We start from the raw sequence: 22,069 nt of genomic DNA, 5'->3' as shown, positions 1-22,069 counted from the left end.
ATTACTTTAGTACTTAACATTGCTTTTAAGAATAGCCTTTATAAATATTTAAGTAGTTCCTGTTCCTCATGCCTAAAAATCTGAAATATTTGGGTATGAAATCCTCTCTATGTTGACATTTTTTCCCCTCTTATTTAGCTTTGGTATAATTGACTGTTTCTTTGTGCTTTGGAACAAAATTCTAGACAGCCACTTGTTACAGACTCATCCTGTTCCTAAGACCTCTTGTGGCCCAAGGACAATATGTTAAGGATAAAATTCCAAGGAAAAAGCATATTGGCCTTTGTTTTAGTCTACTCAATACATTTGCAAACTTGCATGACAATTCTAAATCAAGTTTGGGCCGTTTTTTTTTAACATTATATTGACTAAAGGTCTTATGTGAATGTGATTCTAGAGGAATACGTTTTACTTACAAAACCAAGAAAGCTGGAAAAGAAAAATATATATACCATACATACAAAAACATAAAGCTTATTTTAAAAAAAGTCCATTTATCAATCAATCTACTCTAGCTTTACATGACATTTTAGTAAATTATTCTGCAGTTGGAAAACCCCAACCCGTCAGAGAGTAACTAATCTTTTCAGGCCACTGGGGCCGTCTCTCTCCGTGAGCAAGGTAGCAGTGCTCTAGGATCCGCCTCGCGGGATAGCTTGGTGGAATGACTTTGAAAAGCTTGTGGCATATTTGGCATGTACCTCTATGACAGAAATCTGCCCACACCAGAATTCCTGACTCTGGATGTTCTTCGAATGCAAATATGCCAAACTCTAGTGGTTCTGGAACCAATAGCATGACAGGGAGATTGTGGGGAAGATGGTGCTGACTCAGGGCTGCCCTCTTCTACTCTTAGGTCATGCATCCAAGGAAGACATCGACACTGGTATGAAGTTGGGAGCTGGGTACCCCATGGGTCCATTTGAGCTTCTCGATTTCGTTGGGCTGGATACTGTGAAGTTCATCATCAATGGTAGGAATTTGAATGATGTTGTCTTTCTCTAATGCAGTTGTGATAATCTCGCTCAACTATGAATTATAATTCCTATTTAAAGCAGAAATTATAGGAGACTCAGTAGATCAGTCCTGCCCCCACCAGCTTAAAGATTCAAATTAATAGGTGGTAGGAGAAGGAAAAGCATGACTGCCTGCTGTCTCCTCACAGAGTAACCCTTTTTTTAACTTTTCATTTTGAACTAATTATAGATTCACAGGAAGTTTCAAATGTACAAGCGACAGGTCCTCTTTATCCATCTTCTCAGTATCACCCAGTGGTTCCATCTTACATAACCATGGCACCTTATGAAAACCAGGAAATTGGCTTTGCTACATTGTGTCATTCTCTCACATATTCTGATTTGTGTAACTTCCACTGCAGTCAAGATACACATTTTTTAAAATGTCCTTTTTACTGTAGTAGCTCTGAAGACAGGGTAAAAATATTGGACTACTGAAGTTGAAAGTAGCTGATATTACCAAGTTGCACAAGGAATACCTATATATTTGGGAGGAGTGAGGAGGGGTCTACTTGAAGCATGAACTTTGGGATTTTAAGAGGATACAAAACACTAGCAGCAAATTCAGATTTTTGACGTGTGTACTGAAAGTTGTTTTGACTGCCAGTGAGGGATCCAAGAGCAGATGAACCAGTGATTTCAGGAAGGGCTTGGATAAACAGGAGGGTCGTGGTGGAGCCAGGCCTCAAGCAGCATGGCTGTGGGGTGGGAGTGGGGGAGCTTCGCATACCTACTTTAGGGCCCCTGGGGCTGTACCAGCTCAGCCTTCCTCTGCCATGTTGGCCTAATAGGCACCACACTCAAGGGTCTCTCCCACATAAGACTAGAGACCCTTCCTCGCAAGTTCTGCCTCTAGACTGCCTTGGGAATGCCACAATATAAAAATAAACCCAGCACTTTATCCTAAGCCCTCTTCTCTCCTCTCAATAGAATGGCATGAGATGGATCCACAGAACCCCTCCTTTCAACTCAGTGAATCCTTGAATAAGCTGGTGGCAGAGAATAAGCTTGGCAGGAAGACTGGGGAAGGATTTTACAAATACAAATGATGTGCAGCTTCTCTGGCTCCGGGAAGACTGTAAGCTCATACCAGCAGCTGCACCAAGGGCCTGTGGAAACGCTCTTGGGTCAGACCTTCCCTCACACGGCACAGTCTGTTCGATGCGCATTTTGATTGTAACCTAGCTGTAGTTCTCAATGGAGGACTAAGTCCCTTTTTTCGTCTGTTGATTTCTGTGTATTTTCTAAAAAGCTTTATACCCTTGGTGCCTTGGAGCAGTAATGTCTTTTGAACCTTGTCATTTTCATAAAGCATTGCCTGAATTCATTCACTTGTAAATGAGGAAGCACTTTTTCCAAAAGTGTGCTGCGGTTATCGCTGCCACATGGGAGGGTCACGATCTCTGACACGTCCATGATGTGCCTGTGAGGTACGGCGGGTAGCAGCACTGCAGCTTGCCTTTATGAGAACATGTGCTGCCTGCAGCTTCAAGCCTTACCCTACATTCTGGACATGACGTAAGTGTCATGTCTTTATTCAGCTTATCATCAAGATGCTGCTGCTAGATTGGCGGGAATAACTCCATGTGTTTGGTTTGCAGAGAGGTTTCATTTACATCCAAAATCTGAACGATGATTGTCTTTTTTTAGTAAGAAATTATGCCTATAAGTTAACTCTAATAAAATGCAGTCTTTTAATCTGTGAAAATTTGAATTGCAATAAACTTGTATAATTTTAAATGATAATATGCTTAAATGGTTATAAAAGTAAAGGTTGGTAATTTAGACAAAAGCTGTGCCCCTCTTCTTTGGCCTGTTGCTATTTTTTAAAGTGGCAAGAGGTGTTCATGTGTGACCTGCCTGCAGCTGTCACTCCATATTTCTTACCAGTAAAGCAATGTTGAGGGCACAGAAAACAGTTTTTAAGGAGCATCTGTTTCTTCTTTGCCAACAAAGAGAAGTAATGTAACATAAGCTTCTTTTAGTCATTGGCTTGAGAAGGTGTCTTCCAAGACAATTTTGAAGCTAGAAAGACATTAGACCCTGAGGGTCCAACGGCCTCATTAACGAAGACCCTCAGTTACCTGCCGAAAGTCACCAGAAATTTTGTAGCAGAGTCAGGATTAGAACTGGGTTTTGATGAAAACATTAAGTATAAAATAGCAAATTTGAAAATCTCAACTCCAAACTTTCAAACAGGACTATCCCCACAATGAGCATCCTTGTTTGGTGTCCTGGGTTGTAGTTCTAATGGTCAAGGGATTTTTTTTTTTTTTTTTTTTTAACTAGAATCTAACTATAGCATAATAGGAAAATAAATATGTTCATACATTCCTACCACACATAGACCCTGGTTTAGGAAACTTTTAGGTTATTCTTATAAAACATTTCTTAACCAAAAAAAGGAACCACCTGTGATGCCTCTACCATTTCCATTACTAAAGGTTGCCCTTGAGGCCTGGCAGCCCCTGCTCATCTCTGGCTGGCTGTGACCTTTGACCTGAGCCCTGGGCTTAGGATGGGGCCTCATTTCCTTGTTGCTGACTGGTGCACCCCTAGGATTTGGGCCCTTGTCCTGGAAATGGCAGGGCTCTAGACTCCTGAATGTCAGGGCAGAGAACTCACAATGTGGCCAACAGCCTGCCAGGATGTGTGGGTTGGGGTCACAGTGATCTTTTCTGGCTGAGGTTTTGAATGCGCTTTTAGCCTACCAGCGAGTCGGAAAGCTTGGCCTCTGAGCATTCTTTTATCATTTTCAAAAGTTTTTTTCCTGCATCATGTTTGGGACCAGGAAGGAATTTCGAACATCCTCTTAACACATGGGAGTCCTCAGTCCAGTACTCCGTGCCTCTGCTTTCGCTGCCCACCGAGAGCTCCAGCTCCTTGGGGAGAAGGAAGGTCTCAGCAGTCAGGTTCTCTGCTTCTAAATGAAAACCAGCTGTTGCTGTTTGCTGGGGTCTGCATTGCAAATGGCCTCTGCAAGACCCCCAGGGGTTGGGTTGGCCTTCACTGTACTGGCAGCACTTGTCTGGGTGCAGATGCGGGGCGTGTCTCCACGGCTGCATTTTCTCCCCGCAGCCCCAAACTCTCCTCCCAACAGCCCCCGGGGGTCTTTCATCAGATCTTGAAAGTAACTACCAAGTTTTTTTAGGTCAAGAGGATACTTTTTTCCCCTCTCCCCAGTACTCCCTTCTCAGTGATATTTATACTCCTATAATAAAAATGAAAATTTGAAATTAAAAGCAAAGCCATGCAATTGATAAAATGGCATGTTGGAAAAAGTGAAGTGAGCCTCTCAGCACAGCCATCACCCCAGACTTCATTTACATTTAGCAAGATGACGTTCTCTGAAGAGTACTTTGAATGCTTGTGAAGATGTCTTTGTGAAATAAAACTTCTGGCCCTTTAATGTCCATAAGATTCACTGTTAATTACAGCCTCTCGGGCAAAGTGGTTGGCTAGCTCCTTTTGACATCAATTTTAAGGTATATTTCTAGTCTGGGGACTATAAATGGCACTGCGTGGGGGTCAGATGGCACCGGATCTTGGAACTGAGAAACTACAGTATAAAACCAGGTGGTATAAAGTGATTCCCCACTGAGTGCTGTTATATAGCGAGTTTTCTGACTCTTAACTAAAAGTCAGCTTTCAGAAGCTCATTTGAGACTCAACCGCTAATCGACGTAAAGGGTAGAACTAATATGTTAGTCACTGCTTATACAACATACACTAATTATGCTTTCTGGGTTTGCCAGTTATACATTTCACTCATTTGAAATAAGCTTCTGTCTTGAGTCACCTTGATTTTAATCCCTTTAACATTTTAACCTAAGTAACCAATTACATCTACCAAAAATACAAGGTGTGGCTATAATTTTGTGGGACTAATTTTCTTGTAAACAGATATTGATGTTACATAAATAGCAACCTAAAAAATGCTTTGAACGATAGATATGTTTTGCTTTCGACCCATTTGGTTGTGTAAATTCTGTTTTTGAAATCAGTCTCAATATTTCCTAATCACAGTTTTTATTTCTACTGCAGAATGAAATTTAACTCCTGAAATAAAGAAAAATTATCATTGGTACGAATTCTATTTACTGTGTTTTTTAAAATTACCAACTGTAGCTGTTGCAGGAAAAAACCAGTATAAATGGGCTTTGGCATTAAACAGACTTGGGCTCTGGTGCTCATCTCTGCTCTTACCTGTGTAACTTTGGGGGTTATTCTGGCCATATCTGGTAGAATGGGCAAAGTGATGGCCCCTGTCAATCCCACTGGGCTGTTGGAGACCATGTGAGATGATGGCTAGCTCGCGTTGCGCTCATGGCCTAGCATAATAGGCTGATTGTGATCACCTCCCTCCTCTGACCAATTTGGAAGGAAGCCACAGTTCCTTCCCAACCTAGTCTTACAGAGAGCCTGAACCTTTTACACCTGGGGGGAGTGGGCTGAAGATTGGGACCAGGCCCAAGAGTTTTGTAAAAGAGTCTTAGAAGTTAAGCTCTGGGGCCACCTGAGTAAAAAGGTAGGCGCTAGGGCCTCGTACTCCATGCCCACAGCTGGTCCAGAAGGTCTTTCCAAACCTTCCAGGGTGCTGGTCAGGGCTACGCAGGGGGAGAAAGCACACAGATGTCCCAGCGAGCTGGAAGATGTGGCTGTCACTCAAGTAAGTTAAATTTTATGTATGAGTGGAAGGCTGTGGATGATTTAAGACCCCAGAAAAAAAGTAACAGGAGAGAAGCTCCCAAGATTCTTCTACAATAATTAGGGAAGTGGTGGTGGGTGGTATATGAACAGACGAAAAATTAAACTTTTTTATCATAACGTAGTTTGTCAAAGCAGAGCTGAGCCCCTTTGCAGAGTGACAACGCAGGCCTTTGTGATGCAGTATCTGAACATGGGTCTCCAAGACTCAGTGAGACACCTCAGCTCCTTTCCGTAGATGCACTTTCTGGGATAGTCCACCAGAAGCAGGTAGTCATTTCTTAGGCAAGCAGGTATTAGAAAGGAAAACCTCCTGCAATAAACTCTGCCTCCTGCTACCTCCTCATAAAAGCCACTTGACTCCACCAGGTTTAGAAGATGGAACTGGGAAGCCTCCAAAACTACTGAGAGGAAGACATATTTGAACTAAGGTTTCTGCTTGGGGCTATTTGAAAGACTGAACCCTAAAGCCTTATTCCAGAGATGTGTGGAGGTTCTGGCATATTCTTCTGGGAAGGTAGACTTCCAGAGTTTTTAGCCTCAATCTTCAAGTTTAGGGAGGGTGACAGTGTACTTTCTTCCTATAGAAGAAAATAACTGTTAGAGTGTAGAGCGTAATTCAGTGACTCCACTGAGTTCAAATTCTGAGACAATTAGAAATGGAAAAGAGAAAATGACTAGTAATTCCACTGGACCACAAAGACAAACAGTTAAGTTGTGATGGTCTATTTGTAGGTGATGTTCTCATTCTATCTGGCAAATAATATTTTTTCTACCAATATCTCCCATATAATTAATGGAGATAAAAATTTTATGTAGCTGGTAACATCTCAAGCTATTATAGATTAAGAAAAATACTTAATAAACACATGAGTGTAGATGACCTAAAAAAAAAACCAAAAAAACAAAAAACTCCAGACTGCTGCTTTTCTGTAAGTATTTCCTTGATCTTTGGTCTAGAGCAGACCGATTAGTCCTGGTTACCAACTGCTTCCATGGGCAGAAGAAACATGCTCATACATTCTATGGCTATAAGCAATACATTTTTTTTCCCCCCGTTGGGCAAAAAAAGTATGTTTAATCATAACAAAACTATTCAAGGTGAAATTCATTTATTAGTTATTTCCTACATGCTGGGCGTCTCTCTCAGGTACCCCTCGCCATGCCTTTATAGAGGTCAGTGATCTCTGGGTTTAGCCCACAAGGAGGTGTGCCCAGAGGGCTTGGTGTGCAGCGCCCCCCCAGTGGTAGACGTGGACGTTGTCCAGCTCTGCGTGACTACAAACCTAGGCTTTTCCCGCTGTGCCGCCTCCTTCCTAACATACAAACCTGTTTCTTAAAAGTCCAAATTACTATTCAGGGAGAAGGATGCTTATATATTATAGCAAATGCAGATGGCGAACAAGCTTCTAGACAGTAAAAACATTTTTCTAGTGTAAAATTACTTAAGCACAGCCCATTGGCGTGTGCTCAGTAAAAATGTACTGACCGAGGGCATCGAGCATTTTTTTTTTATGCCAGTTACTGGGGCCTGCAACACTGCTGGTGATAAACATTAGCATTATTTCTCCAACAAGGGTGACTAAACACCATTTTCACTTGAGTTGTTTTACCATAAGTTTTTAATTCTATATTACCTAACTTATACGAAGTTCTAGTTTAGGTCGATTCATGTGAGGAATGTTTAAATAGCTGCTCTTTTAGCCCTAATGGGACAGTATTACTTACATCCTGCTTGGCAAATGCAAAAACTGAAGACCAGAAAGAGAATGGGATCTGCCCAAGGTCACCCAGCTCACAAGAGGTAGAGTCCCGCCTGTCACCACTGCCTGCTCCTGATCATCACTCCGGTGACCTCATAGCAACTTAGAAGCAAACAGGACCATATTATAAATGGTTCCTTATCCCTCCTAATGTTGTCAAGAAAGGTGCAGGAATGCTCCCTAAAGTCAAAGTCACAAAAGTTTCCGAGAAAGGAAAAAAAGGTTCTTGCAAAGAGGTAGCAAATAGCAGCAAATATGTTCTTTTGCATTATAACTGCTGTAACACTAGTGAAATTGTCAAAAGTGGAATGCTATTTACATAAGTTAAATTTGTTCATTATAAAGTAAAATATTGGCAAAAAATAAATAGCTACTCTTGATGTATCCTTCTCCTACCCTCTCTCGGAACCACTCCCGGCTACAGAGGGAACATTACCCATGAGAGGTGCAGAGATTTAGAGTAGCTGCTTCCAAAGTGGCATCCACTGAGAGCCAACAAAACCAAAGATCTTAATCTTTCCCCCATGATACATTTTATAAGCATTTAGAATCATATCCTTCTGTTAGTATTAAGATGATTAATTGCAAACTATTGTTTCTATTAAAAAGCAGTTCAAATTTGTGTGTTTGTCTACATGTATCCCTGGAAGTTAGGTTTCAGGACAGCTTTTAATATTCTGTGTATGAAAAGTAACATCCTGAGGCAAATGTAGTAAGTGTAGCTTGTACAACCGCTCTGTCACACGGAATTTGTTTCCCTTGTCCGTTAGAACCATGTATTACTCCCTCACGACTTCTTTCCTTTAAAGGGAAATCCACACAGACCCCTCACGGGCCCTGATTAGAGGTTACCATATTGTCACAGCCTTAGACCAAACTACAGAGGAAAGAACAATTGTGCTTGGGACAGCTGCAGCCATAAACTGTTCTAAGGCTCCTTCCTGCTACACAGGTAGTTGCCAGCAATCCTAGCAACCAAACTAAACTGGGAGAAAACACCCCTCCGTAAGGACCAGCATGCCAGCTGTGACCTCAAGAGAAAGGCTGGCTCCCAGAAAAAAGGCAGGCCCACCCTCCTCCTGGCTTACACTTCAGCCCTGAGCCTACTGCAGGAAGAAAGCCAGGTCACTCCTAGACCAACAGAAGCGATGGCCAGAGGACAGTCCCTCTACTCACGGACACCCAGGATAGTGTCCCTCAGTCTGTACCTCTAGGGGGCTCTTGATGTACCTTCAGCACCAGAAAGCGGGATTTGGGCACAATGGGCCAGGAAGGAGTGAGGTGACATCAAAGTTATCTGGGAAGCTATTCTGAAAGCAGTTATAGACAACAGGAGGAGGCCGAGTCTGGGGGAAGAACGACCAGCTCAGAGAGGATGCAAATAGCAGCAAATATGTTCTTTTGCATTATAACCCATTTCAACGTTGTTTACTCATTTTTTTGTGTCATAAAAATGAGGAGGAACCACAGGAGAGGACTTGAGTGGGCTTTGGACAAGACTCAATTCTCAGCTTTATATCCTTGCTGTTTACTTGGACAGACTTTTATTATTAAATGGTTTCTAAGATTTAGAAAAGCCAATCAATATGTTGCTACCACCTTTCATTTCCCCCCAAAAAGTAACACTTAAATGTCACCTCCTACATAATTTCGTTGGATTTTCTTAGTTAACTCCTGAAAATTGCACGGTGGGAGTTTCAGACAGTTCTAACTACTCGGTTCATGTACATTAAGAAAACTCAGAGATAATTTTCAAATATGAAACCTTTGTAACAAGTAGGTCCCCTGAACATAAAATAGACATTTTTCTCTGGCTCAAGTTTAGGACTAAATGAAGAGGAATTGGAGAGGTTCCAGAGGACAGTAATGAAAATGATTAAAGGACTGATGATGAAAGGTTCAAGGAATTGGGATTACTTAGCCTGGAGAAGAAAAATTTGAGGGGTGATTTAATGGCAATCTTCAAGTACAGTATGAGGAGGGTTATTACAAGTATGGTAGCCAGCTGTTCCCCAGCTGTATCAAGGCTGAAAAAAGATAGAACTAGAATTTCAGCCAGAGTCGTCAGACCAATTTATCGATGGTCCTCGAGCTAGCTCAATGGATAGAAAAACATTGTGGAAGACCATGAAATACTATGCTTTGAATGTAAAATGTATATTTGGCTAATTTAGAAACCAACCTATCTATTGGTACTACAAAAGCTCAAGGGAGAATTCTAGAATTCAAATCACCTGAAATTGGGAAAATGTTGACTTTGAGGAGGTAAGTGGAAGTGAAAACCTTCCTTCGGCACAGGGACGCCTGGATTTGAGGAGCCCAGCTTGAGAACCACTGAGCTGGGAAGCGGAAAGCACCGGCACACCTACAGAGATGGCAGCAAGCCAACGGCCAGCCAGAGCCCACGAGGATGCTCAGATGCTCAGACGCTCGGATGCTCGAGGTGCTCAACCCCATCTGAACCGCGGTGACGCTTCTTTCCTTCGGCACTGACTTCTGTCTACACCTGGGAAGGAGGTGGTGGTGCCCATGCCATACAAGCACCTTTGACCACATGTCTTAGAGACTGGGGAAGGTACCCCTTGTATGACAGGTGTGTCGGCCTGTTCCCAGAGGAGGCTACACCAGCAGTGTCCCTCGGAAGGGGACAAACCGGCTCTGGCCTGGCATGTGGATTTAGTTCACCATTCCCGACTCGATGACCAGGCACTCCACTCTTTTAAAAAGTGATTTTTTTTTTTTTTTAATGTTTTATTACAAAGCGTCTTTTAAAAAATGCTCAGCACGTTAACTCAAACTGGAATGACAAATGTTAGATGACAGTTTGGGGCAAAGGCTGTGCCTTGCTATTTAAAAAAAAAAAAAATGGTACATCAATGCTCATTTTAACAACTGGCATAAAATCCCACTAGTTGGCTAATAAAAACAGATACAAATACAGAACATTTAAAGTAATAACAATTCAAGTGCTGGGCTTTTTACAAGGAGGTGAGAAGAAAAGAAATGAAAATTCACTGCAAACTGGTCTACTGAAAGTATCTGTTAAGGTTTACCGTTTTTGTTTTTTTTTAAAAAGAGCAATCAGACAAAAAATAAAACGAAACAGTACTGCCGACTGCTAGCAACAGAATGGATTTGGCCGTTACATTTATTTAGCGCGACTGAACACCTTAGAGGAGAGGCCACTATTTGTCACAGGCCATTCACAGAGAAGCCCCTTACGGACAATATGTCACCCCCAAAGGCGGCGGCTTCTTTTCATTTCATTTTTTATTTCAAACTTTTCCAGATCTTTGAATTTTCCTTAAAAGCTCATAGCTAGCAAAATATACAAGAAAATTAAACCTAAAAAGTGTAAATTAAAAAAAAAATTCAAGTTTAAAAAAAAAAGAAGCAAACATAAGATTCATCCTTTTGCACTGTTAAATAAAAGCTTTAGGAAAAAGGAAGAGAAAGAAAAATGAAGACAGAGAGGGAACTCTTCCACAAATCCCGCACTGGGACGCCGATGGACATGCTGGCTGCCAGCTCCCGCTGCTCATGACAGGCAAAGGCAGCCAAGTCACTGTCCTTGCCGAAGGTTACAGGTACGGATGCAAGATGCTCTGGGGAGTGCACGGCGGACACGAGGGGAGGAAAGCTGCTCAGCTGACTCAGGGCCTGCAAGCATTCTCATGTGCTTTTTAATTTAAACGAAAAAAAAAAAAAACTTTATGCTTTATTTTGGAACTTGGCTCTTGTGGTAGATGAAGGGTTGGGGGGGGGGGTTGGCAGTGATTGTCTTTGTGGATCAGTGTCTCTAGCAGTGACCTCAGGGTGAAGTTGGTGTCAATTCTCCTTTGGGGTCGACTGGGCAGGCCGTGGAGACAGTCTGGGTTTCAACAAGCTTCCATCTCCAGAAGAGGTCCCGGGGCTGCTGCCTTGGCTTTGCACGTTGGGAATGAGCTTCGTTTTCCACCTCAGGAAGGAACACACGAAATGCTGTTAACGTGAATTTGCCACAGGCCTTTGAAAATTTTAACCTCTACTGCATACAGCACATGCCTTAACATGTCTGCATTTAATTAATCCACTTGGTTGATTTGGTGATGGCTAAAAACATATTGCCCCACGGTAGCCCCGAATCCCCAGACCATGTTAGAGAATGAGTATACTTTACTGAAATGTTTACTTTGGTTCCATGTACATGTATACGTTTGTAAAGGTTATGTGAAATACACTTAATACTTTGGATTGTGGTTTAAAAAAAAAAAAAAAGTTTGAAAAACATCAGGAGGAAATGGCCAAACATGAATTGTAACAACAAGCACTGGCTGGATCAGGGAAAGAGCTGTCATCTCAAGTGTTTAGTTTTTTAGTCCACTGTGGAGAGCCACTGTATGGTTTTACACAAAACTGAACTGTGCTCCAATGAGCCCATGCACCGCACACGCCCACAGTAGCCCCGTAACCAAGATGTGCTCTGTTCACCACAGTCAGTCCAAGGTGCACAGGCCTCTCTGATTTTACTTAAGATTTTACAATTCTCAAGATTTCTTCCCTTCATAATAATTAGGATCTCTAATGTCAGCCTTAGAATGTACGCTCGAAAAGTATTTAAGTAATTGTTTGATACTGCTGATGATAATGACTTTCAAAAAAGGAGAATCCCCAAGCCCCAAAAGCTTAAATGAGCTTTTAAAAAGTGATTAAAAATAAAACATAACATTGTAACAGATGAGACAAAGACAAAAGGAAAGCGAAAGCATCCCAAAGTTTGGTTCCTTCCCCCTGGAGAGCATCTGCCTCCCTGGCTTTGAACTTGGGGAGCCCACCTCATTCAGACTCTGCCTGGATCCCTGCCAGTCTCAGATGAATCCCAACCCTTCATGCTCGTGCCATCCTTGCTACTAGCAGAAGTTTCCTTTAAAAATTAGTTCTAATGGTGGACTTTTTACGCTCTTTATATAAGAGAGTGGAAAGAGACCTTAGAGGAGAAATAAAAGGAAGTTTTGAAATCGTTTAATAATGAGAACTAAACTTTGGATGGCAAGGCGCAGTCTACAAAGTGCTGCTCGCAGAAGGAGGAGTGGGATCTGGGGGATGGGACCTGTGAGGAGGAGAGGCTAACGCCCACAAGGTGCGCGGGGCTCAGTGAGCCCAGGGATGCGTCAGCTGTCACTGTGATGACTGCACCACCACCGGAGCTGTGTATCTGGGTAGTTACTGAAAAAATAAAAACAAAACGGAAGGAAATCACAGAATGCTGGCAACTGAGGTCGTCAAGGGCAGTTTCGATTCCTACTAGTCTCCTTTTCCCTGTTGAGCAGGAAGACACTGCAGCATCACGGTTTTCTAACCTTAGGCGCAGCACCAACCCTTCACACAGGAGGGTCGGAGTCCCGAAGGACCCTCCCTTTCCAAGGAGAGAGGGGCGGAGCCCGGACAGTGGCGAGGGCGTCTGCACCACACATTCTCAAAGGTTTGCCCCAGAGTGCTCTTCCCGCTGGGGAACAGCCTTGCAGCCTTAGGCCAGGAGCTCACAGCAGCTGGAGGCAAGTGCTATGACTCAGATGAACTGGCCATTGGCAGCCAGAAATGTCTGCTGGCTGAAGGAGCCAAACTGTCCCTCTGTTGGGATCTGTGCCTGCCCTGAGCCTCAGGCCGACTCCGAAGTCATGAGGCACAGATGACCTCCATGGCCCTGCTGTGGCCCCCATTCTCAAGCGGAGCTGGACACCACGTCATCCTCTCCCACCTCGCCTTACCCAGAAGGGCCTTCTCTTCCTTCCTCGAGCTGAGCGCAATGCTAACATAACTGGTAAAACAAACTCGGCTGTGTTTAGAGGGACCATTTACCACGATGATAATACGCACTTCCCTGGAAAGAATCTCGACAGCTCCTCATAAAGCTGTGTCTTCCTACAGGTAGTCTCACATTTCCCCACTGTTATTTCATGATTTCAGTCTCCTCTTACAAATCCTTCTGAAAAGTAGGCTTCAGAAATCCTCTGTACTACTGTCAACCAAAAAGCAGCTCGCCCCCACCCGAGATGCCTTCTTAACAGCAGAACAAATGGTTAAGTAACGTGGCAAAGAAACCGGCTCTCAGGTAAGGCAGTCTGGCCCTGGCGGCTCCCGTGAGTACAGGGTTGTCAGGGCGGAACCAGGTCTTACCTCCGAGTGGGAGAAATGGGAGCCTGACACGGTGGCTTTATAGACCTAAAACTGGTCAAATCAAGAGTCTTTTCAAGAAACCACAGGCATGAGGCTCGGAGACTGGAGACTTCCCACATCTAAGGCTTCACTGGGGGGCTGTGGCGGGGCTGAGCCAGGCTGGGCGAGCCCCAGCGCAGCCCAATCCACCAGTGAAGTTGCTGTAATCAAAGCCGCAATTACTGCGCCCGCTTCAAAGGGAGCCAGTGAGGCCCCGCTGCCTACATGTTAAGGCTCAGGCTCCCTCCGCCAGGAGTCACTGCCGGCCGCCTGGTGGGCCATCTGCAGAGTGGATCTGAGGGAGGCACCATCCATCTGAAACTCATGATGCTCTCGTGGACCAAATTCCAATCTTAACAAAATATCCCACTGACCAAATGGAACCAGAAACCTACAGTTATTAAGAGCCCAAGTGATAAAGGGAAATCTAAAGGTGTGAAGATGGATTCGCTTCTGGGGATAAACAGTACTGACTCTGAGGCATTAGGGCTTTCTAGGCCTTGGTTCAAAAAAAGTGAAAAGCAGGAAGGAGCGGTGATTCTTGCTCCATCAGCTCTAACAGAAGATTCTACCAGAAGCTGAGTGCTTCCCAGCCCATACCCTGGGCGTCCTGCGGCCCAGCCTGGCCCCTTCCCCAGGCTGTCTTCTGGCTAGTTAAGCCAAGCTGGAGGGGGGGAGGGTCAGCACATGTGACCGGGGACTCACTGGGTGTGCTCGGCCGGCCAGGCCAAGCTGGGGGCAGCAGAGCTGGTCTATAGGAACAACACATGAGGACAGCCCACCTTTGTGCCATGCAACGTCACTTTCCTTGTTCAGAAATGGTGAGGAACCCAGAAAGGTGTGTTAAAAGGTCCTCCCTTCATCATCCTCTCAAATGCTATTAGCAAGGAGCAGGAAGGAACTTCGAGTGTTTTTAAGTTATGACATGAAATTCGAGGAGAATATGAGCGATCGGTGTTGTGAGAGGTGAACAGAGGCAGATTTTAATTGCAAAGATTGCCTTACAGCAGCACGCTCGACGCACCTCCCACCAATTGTCTAAGTTCTCCACCTTGCCACAGGGCAAACTGGCAAAATCCTGTGATTTCAGGGTGTGAACTCTTGCACCACGGTGGAGTAAGAGAGGAAGCGCAGACTTCCAGAGCAGGAAGCAAGCATGCCGAAGCTCGTCCGGCCCCACTGACTTAGAGCAGACTGAGGCGTGTGGTCGAAAAATGACTGGTCTGAGGTGACCACCAGAGAGTACCCAGGCCTCCTGATGCCATGCGTGCCACAGCCTTGTTGATTCCAAGGTGGCTCTGTCTGCAGGAAGCTGCGGGGTGGGGGCGAGGGAGAAAAGCAATGTCCTGTCCGCTGAGCACTGATGCGCCAGGCACGGAGACTTGCACAGGGTCAGGTAACCATCACGACAGCCCCACCTACTTTTCACCCATTAACAGACAAGCAAATCAGGGCTGTGGGCCGTTGACACTTTGCCTGAGGTCACCCAACCAGTAGGTGGCAGGGTTAGCTCTGGAGTCCTAAACATATGTTCTCTCCACCACACCTTTTTTCTCATTTTGTCCAAAAGAATAAAGTAGCCTTACTGAATGAAGCTCATGAATAGTTTTAGCAGATTCACCTCACTCATCTGGACATCAGTTAACCTGGCAGCTTCAATTCTCAAGGACATAGCTGAGGAAAAGAAAGCGAAAAGGCCTTACGCCATCCTAAGTACTATCAGAAAGTTCACACACACTATCAGAAAGTTCACACACGGACAGCACATCTCACCCTTTCTTCAAAGAGTATCCTCCACGCACCAATCTCAGGCCCCACTCACTTTTAATTTATGTATCATTTAAATAAGCTTTGTCTGCTTGTTCTCAGATCCACACAGCATCAGAAGGACCATACCACTGTATGGGAGGGGTACGGGCCCACACAGAAAAGGAAGACACACAAAAAATTATAAAGAGCAGATTTTTAAAAATCCGACACTATTTGGGGTAATTAAATAGTGGCGAACAGCACCAATTTCTTAGCATATACCATAGGCCACATTTATATGCACTGTAGAATAATGGCTGAGGTATTAAGAAATATTAAATTTGCACATACCTGTTGAAGAGTTGCACCCAAAAGAGTTAAAAATTACATGTTTTGATAAAGAGGGAAAACTAGAGTTCTCTGGGAAAACCCCACTGTCCACAAGGGCTGATTTCCTCGACGGTTTCAGATGGTTCAGTGAGAAAAACCCACTCTATCAAACGATTTATCCAAAATACTTTTGTTTCTATCCACTATTCTTAAGTGCACTGATCTTAATTCAACTGCATGGGCTTTCATGAACAACACTAAATATCATGGCTCAAGAGGGTTTTAACGAGCCTCATACCACTATATTTTAATGGCGAGTGATCAGTCCAGTTAAGGGCCCAGTTCCCCCCTGTTTGTTTCCCAAAGCAGCTTAAACATAATTCAGGCTCTTGTGACCGTTACACAGGGAACAAGAATCGATGGCAAGGACACTGCAGCACGGCAGAGACTTTAAAAGCTTTCACCACGTGTGCCCTCCCTTCCCAATTTCCTCACTAGCACGCAACTACCTAGATAAAACTGCCCTGCCTGCTAATCCAACAGGCCCAGTCGCCAGATGACTAGGGAGCTACAGGGCACACCTGCTGGATCGCTGCCTAGTGCCCCTCTCATCCCCACTCCTCACACCCCAGCTTAGAGCAGGCATCCCTGACAGCCATCTGTCCAGAGCGACCCTCCCCTCTGGCCACAGCTGATGACCGCCTGGGGCAGAAGTCTGACCACCCTGGGCTAACCAGAGTCCCTTCTTTGGAATCTGGAAGAATCACCCTGTCTTTGGGAGACTGATACAGTAATGACACACGCAGGCTTGGGAGTTCTGGACACGTGATTCAAAGAACTGAGGAAGTCAATCTGCAGAAGGGCGAAGGAAGCAATTTTCAGGGACGGATGGATGTAAGAGGCAGGAAAAGCATTTGGACAGCTTTCCAAGGCCATCTCCTAGTACTCTCCTTGGCCCAACGGTCTCTGGCTTCCACAGGACGCTCGTCTTCCCTCCTTCGGCCAGCGTGGGCTGCTTCTGCTCCTCACGGCAGGCAGAAGGTGCCCCTGGGCGAGGCCTCCATTCAAAGGACCACTGCAGGCGGGGGCTCTGGGATGGCGCTGAGCAGAGTGCAGATGTTTTCCCGGAAAATGTCAACTTGGGCCGCATGGAGGCCACACAGCCACCACTGCCAGGGCTGCTGTCATCCCTAGGTCTCCCTTATCTGACAGTCACCCACCTCCAGACTTTATAGACTCCCTTCCCAAGGGCCCCCAACAGCTGTGCCTCTCCTGCCTGTTTAGTGACCTTCTGGGCCAAGGGCTTCCTAAGTGCTCGTCATACCTGGTGCCTAAGTATGTGACAGAAAGATGAAGAACGGAAAACAATATCATCTTTTCACTTTTTAACTGTCAAAACTTTAATTTTTACTTTGAGACTTCTAACAAGCCTTAAGATTTTCTAGCTGCTTCCAATTTTATTACTTTGTAAGAGCATGGCTTCGCTTTCTTGACGTGCCAACCCAGAAACAAATATCCAGAGGCATACTGATACTTAATGTGGGTGACTAGAATTATACTTGTGGAACACAATTTACAGCAAAGATTACAAAAAAACTGTCAAACTCACCAGGGTGAGCTTCAAAAACTATATAAAATAAACATTTTTCTCAGACCACTGAAAATATTCAGACTGCTCCCTGACTCTACAGGGCAGGTAAATCTCAGGCTTCAGGCAAAGCTCCCGGGGGACCCTTCAGGGTCACAGTCCTGTCACCAGTCCTGAAGGTATCTCCAGTCCCATTCTAGACAGTCTAGAATGTCTGTAGGGAGGCTTCACAGGTGCCCCAAGTTCCCAAACCTTAACCACCTCATCAGGTTCTCAAACACCACCATCAAATGGAAAGCTAGAAACAATTTTTTTAAAGATGTAAATCCTACCACTGCACAATTAACCGTTACATTCTGTACTGTATTAGAAATTACCTTTCTCACATACCTCTTGGCTCCAGGAAAATAAAGGTTAAAGTTTTCATTTGGTAAAAACATTTTCTCAGGCGGTATATAAGACAAAGATTATGCCAGAGCCAAAACCACAGTGTGTGAGTATTTCCGTATCTGAGTGCCTGTGTGTATCTGTGACTGTATATGTATCTCTCTGTGTGTTTAACTAGAGGTTTTTTTTTATTTAAAAAGGTAGCTTGTTTCTACTTTTTAACTAGTTCTTTGACATCATATAATCAAAGGAAATACATTGAAATATCACAAGAATATCTTTTTAATCTATATAATTTTAAGATGGTGGGCTTTTTGTATTTGTTTTGCTAAAATAAATATTAACCAATTTGTGGTGTTATGTTTTTAAATTAGTAAACTCAGAGTGATAATCCTCTAATTATTTGCTTCTTTAATTCCTTATGAATCTTTTGTTCTATTTCTTCAAAAAATGCCGATGGGATTTTGATGGGGATTGCATTAAATCTGTATAATGCTTTAAGTAATAAGGTCATTTTAACTATGTTGATTCTTCCAATCCAAGAACACGGAATATCTTTCCATTTCTTTGTATCGTCTTTGATTTCTTTTAAGAGGTCTTATAGTTTTCATCATATAGATCCTTCACATGTTTCATCAGATTTATTCCTAGGTATTCTTTTTGTTGCAGTTGCAAAAGGAATTATTTTTTCCACTTTTTCTGATACTTCATTATTAGAGTACAGGGACACTATGGATTTTTAAACATTGATTTTGTGTCAAGTCCTCACGAATCTTAAGTCAGGAAGAAAGTTCAGTATTTGATGATAATCTCTGACTTCTGACAAACTCAAGATGTTACATATTCCAAATCAAACATGTACAAAAATACCGGAAACTCACAGCAACTCAATCACCATTCCATCAAACCCAAGAATCCCCTCACGACGGGACAGCTTTAGTGTTATGTACTCCAGCAAGCATTCCTTGACCACACTCTGATGTATATGCTTCCTGTTCTCCTTATTTTTACATAATGCACCTCCTTCATAGCATAAAACATTATTATTTTATAAGTACCCATTCTATGTCTATATCTTCCTTAAACTGGGAGGTCTCCAGAAGGGACAGGGTCCATTCAGCAAGCACCCCAACTGCCTAACGCAGCTCTTGACTTACGGAGTGAATAAACAAATGGTTGGCGTTCATGGTACTGGCCTTCCAGCTGGACCCAGGGGAATGTGTACAGTCTCAACCCTGTGGCCCTGGGCTCCCAGCATTCCCACAAGTGACAAGTTAGTCCAAACAGCTAAGGATGAACTTGGCTTTCCTGAAAGACCCACAGCTCGGAAATCACCTCCACCAACCTGGAGGGGCGAGTTTTTTACGGATCCCATTTCTAATTATCTTGGAAGTTGCTGCAAGGTGTTGAGACTAAGGTTAATGCTAATTTCTTGTTTCAATATGATTTCACCGGAGTGAATCCTCTTATAGTACACAAAAGTAGAACCACACTTTCTAGGGACACAGCTGGTGTCTGAGGAACTGCTTAAGGAGCCAATCTTTATTTTAGGCTGCATGAGGCAATTGCAATGGTATTTCCCACCAAAAAAAAAAAAAAAAAGCATTAGATGAAACATATATCTTTTAAGGAGTAGAAACACAACTTTTCAGAGGGCTTTTTGGTTCCCTGAGGAGTCTTTTCCTTATTCGCTGGGGTATTTTCTTTATAGTTCACTGCCCCACACTAGTGATGAGCATTATTTAGCATTTTAGCTGCATACACAGATGTAGGAATTTTCTTTAAGGACACCAAAATAATGTTAAAATTCACTGTGTACGTAAGAGGAAATAAACTCTCTCAAAAAAGTCTCTTCCTGTTAAGAGTCACAATGTCTCCCCCGCCTGGGTGCTGTGTCCCATCAGCTCTACCTTACTGAAGAAAGGAACGAGAAGGATTTAGCTAATAATACTCAGCAACTTCCCGTCACAACTGAAAACCAGCCGTGTGAGATTTCACACTATTTGCAGGACCGAATCATCTAATCAAATATTTTATCTGTCTTTGGTTTGTTTCTAAGGCGAAGCCAGCACTAGCATGCATGACTGTAGTCTGCCAAATAAGGAGCCATACGATTGTGTCAGCGGAGGATCAAACCCCATTGGAGGCAGTGCTTCTGAGGCCCTCGCTCTGGGGAGGAGAAAGGCAGGCAGGAGCGATCTATGCAGGAACTGAAAAACAACCACCCCACATACGAGTCATTTTCGAGATCATACAGGTGCTTTAACAGTTAGACAAAACCACTCAGACATAGAGAGGACCAGAAATTAGTAAATATAAAAGAGACCCAAGACTCTTTAATAACACTGGGAGGCAGTGTAGACCACGGAAAGCAAAGCAGGCTTGGAAGTTATACCTGAGGCAGCTGGGGCTTAGAGGACACTGGGTGAGCCCTCTCACACTCGAACTGAAGAACCAGGTCCCCTGGCATTTAATGATCTGCCCCAGTCCATTAGCGGTTTACACGGGCTAATCTGAGGCCAGGGTTCTTAGTCTAAGCAATTTCTACAACATGATGAGCAGTTTCCCTTGTCTTCATTTCTTTGCCACCGCTGACCACACACAGAATGCCCTCCCTATTTTTTAGGGATACCAAAGTGAGTAATAATACCAAGTGTCACCTCCTCAAAAGGGCCCTTCCTGACCGTCCAACCTAAAGCAGACTGTCAAGCCCACTCTCCTTTTTATTTTTACATTTTCCTGTTTATTTTTCATCAACCACCCACACAGCAATGTAAGCACTACGAGAGCAAGGAACTCCTTTGCCTCGTTCAACACTGTATTTCCAAGTCTTACGACACAACCTGGCATTTATTAGGTGTTCAATAAATGTGGAGTAATGATGAAACAGGTCAACTACTATATATATCAAAGCTTCTGAATTCCTAAAACAAAGAAAGGTGTGCGTGTGTGGTGGTGGGGGCAGGGGGGCGGGGGGGGGGAGAGTAGGAATATTATCATTCCTAATTTACTGAAATCTTAATGAATGCAAATCTGAGCTCCTCTCTGCTCAGTAATTCTTATCAAATGCCTGCCAGCACTGCTCTCTGAAATAGAACAGTATAGAAGGGAGTGACTTCAAAGGCTGCGGGATCAATCCGGCAACGAGATGGGACAGTATCACTGGAGACGCCAAGTAAGTGAACCTCTGCCATCTGGAGCACCGCCGGACGGCTGGTGGGAGTCTTTTCTTGAAGATGATGGGGGACACTTTGTTTTGTTTTTCTGGTACAGGTTAGTGAGGACATTTTAACCTTTAGAAAAGAATGAGTGACAAGAAAGCACAATGACAGCTGTGACTTATTTAAAAAAAAATAAAAAAGATGTTTGGGATACACCCTAGGACAAACATACTCAGCTTAATCTTCTAACCGAAAACACTATGTAATGTTAACGTTAATAAGAACACAAAAAATCAAATGTTATGTAATGTTAATAAGAACACAAAATCAAACACCGAACTCTGAAGTACAGATACACATTTTTGTATGATTTCTCCCAGAAGTAGCATGAAGAATTTCGGGGCGATCGGACGGCAGAGTGAATCGGTGCGTGCCGGTCCTCAGCACACCGCACTCCGGAGGGATTCCAGTTAGAGGAAGAGCCCGGAAGGGCTGCTATCCACACCTGCATGCAGCAATCAGGGACAGCAGCCTTCCAGAGACAAAAAAGGAATGCCAAAACCCACAAAAGCCCGCGTATGTGATTGTCGCTAGAATTACTTCTATTACGATGCCGTGAGCTTCTTGGGGCAGGGCCTCTGATGAAGTCACCTCTGTGCTCCTAATAACCAATCCAGGAGGCCCTCTCATACAGGTCCTCGATTAACTGCTGTTGGGTTGGATGTGCGCCTGTGATGTTATTGTTTGGGCACCCTGTTCGGACACCTAGAGGAAGGAATGATCCTCTGCTCACTCAGAGAAAAGCCCGCCACTCCGTATGAGTTCAGAAGAGTTTTGATATCATGAAACTACGGTGACAGAATGTTGAAGAACCAGGGGAATCTGAATAAAGATGAGGAAAGTTGCACAGAAAAAGAGGACACTGAGTCAGGTCTCAGGGGGAGTGGACGGAGGAAGGCAGGCCTATGCGACACACAAACAGCTGTTGGTGGTAGGCGTTATCATTCCTGTTTCACAGATGGAGAATATGAAGATTCGAAAGCTGAAGTAGACTGCCCAGGCAAACGGTGGGTTTAAAATGCAGATGTTATTTGGTACCAAAATTTCTGCTGGCTCCTTTGGGAAAGTTTGTTCAAATTTTAGCACCAAAATGCAGTTCTAAAAAAATCAGTT

At 43.8% G+C, this 22,069-nt stretch overlaps 2 protein-coding genes across 7 annotated transcripts in view; one reads left to right on the top strand and one right to left on the bottom strand.

Annotated features, from left to right (window-relative positions):
- Window positions 1-22,069, top strand: part of HADH (hydroxyacyl-CoA dehydrogenase) — a 61,469-nt gene that overhangs the window by 38,206 nt on the left and 1,194 nt on the right. Inside the window, exons 7-8 of one of the 3 annotated variants that reach the window (XR_895949.2) lie at window positions 857-973; window positions 19,795-20,193. Coding sequence is in view for 2 of the 3 variants with exons in the window: in XM_011361455.2 (XP_011359757.1) it covers window positions 857-973; window positions 19,795-19,949 (272 nt within the window). In the remaining variant the exon portion in view is untranslated. Of the gene's footprint in view, window positions 1-856; window positions 974-1,946; window positions 5,108-19,794; window positions 20,639-22,069 lie in introns of those variants that run through there. The other 2 variants (XM_011361455.2, XM_011361456.2) reach the window with 2 other exon arrangements.
- The window catches only part of LEF1 (lymphoid enhancer binding factor 1), a 109,386-nt gene continuing 97,540 nt past the window's right edge, over window positions 10,224-22,069 (bottom strand). For 3 of the 4 annotated variants that reach the window (XM_011361458.2, XM_011361460.2, XM_011361459.2), the window contains one exon: window positions 10,224-11,444. Coding sequence is in view for 2 of the 4 variants with exons in the window: in XM_011361459.2 (XP_011359761.1) it covers window positions 11,365-11,444 (80 nt within the window). In the remaining 2 variants the exon portion in view is untranslated. The remainder of the gene's footprint in view (window positions 11,445-22,069) is intronic. The other variant, XM_011361457.2, reaches the window with a different exon arrangement.

Source organism: Pteropus vampyrus, unplaced genomic scaffold (genome assembly GCF_000151845.1).
Source record: "Pteropus vampyrus isolate Shadow unplaced genomic scaffold, Pvam_2.0 Scaffold67, whole genome shotgun sequence".
NCBI classification, from domain to species: domain Eukaryota; kingdom Metazoa; phylum Chordata; class Mammalia; order Chiroptera; family Pteropodidae; genus Pteropus; species Pteropus vampyrus.
Note: the sequence above shows the minus strand (reverse complement) of the source record. Positions and strands in the feature narration are given on the sequence as shown.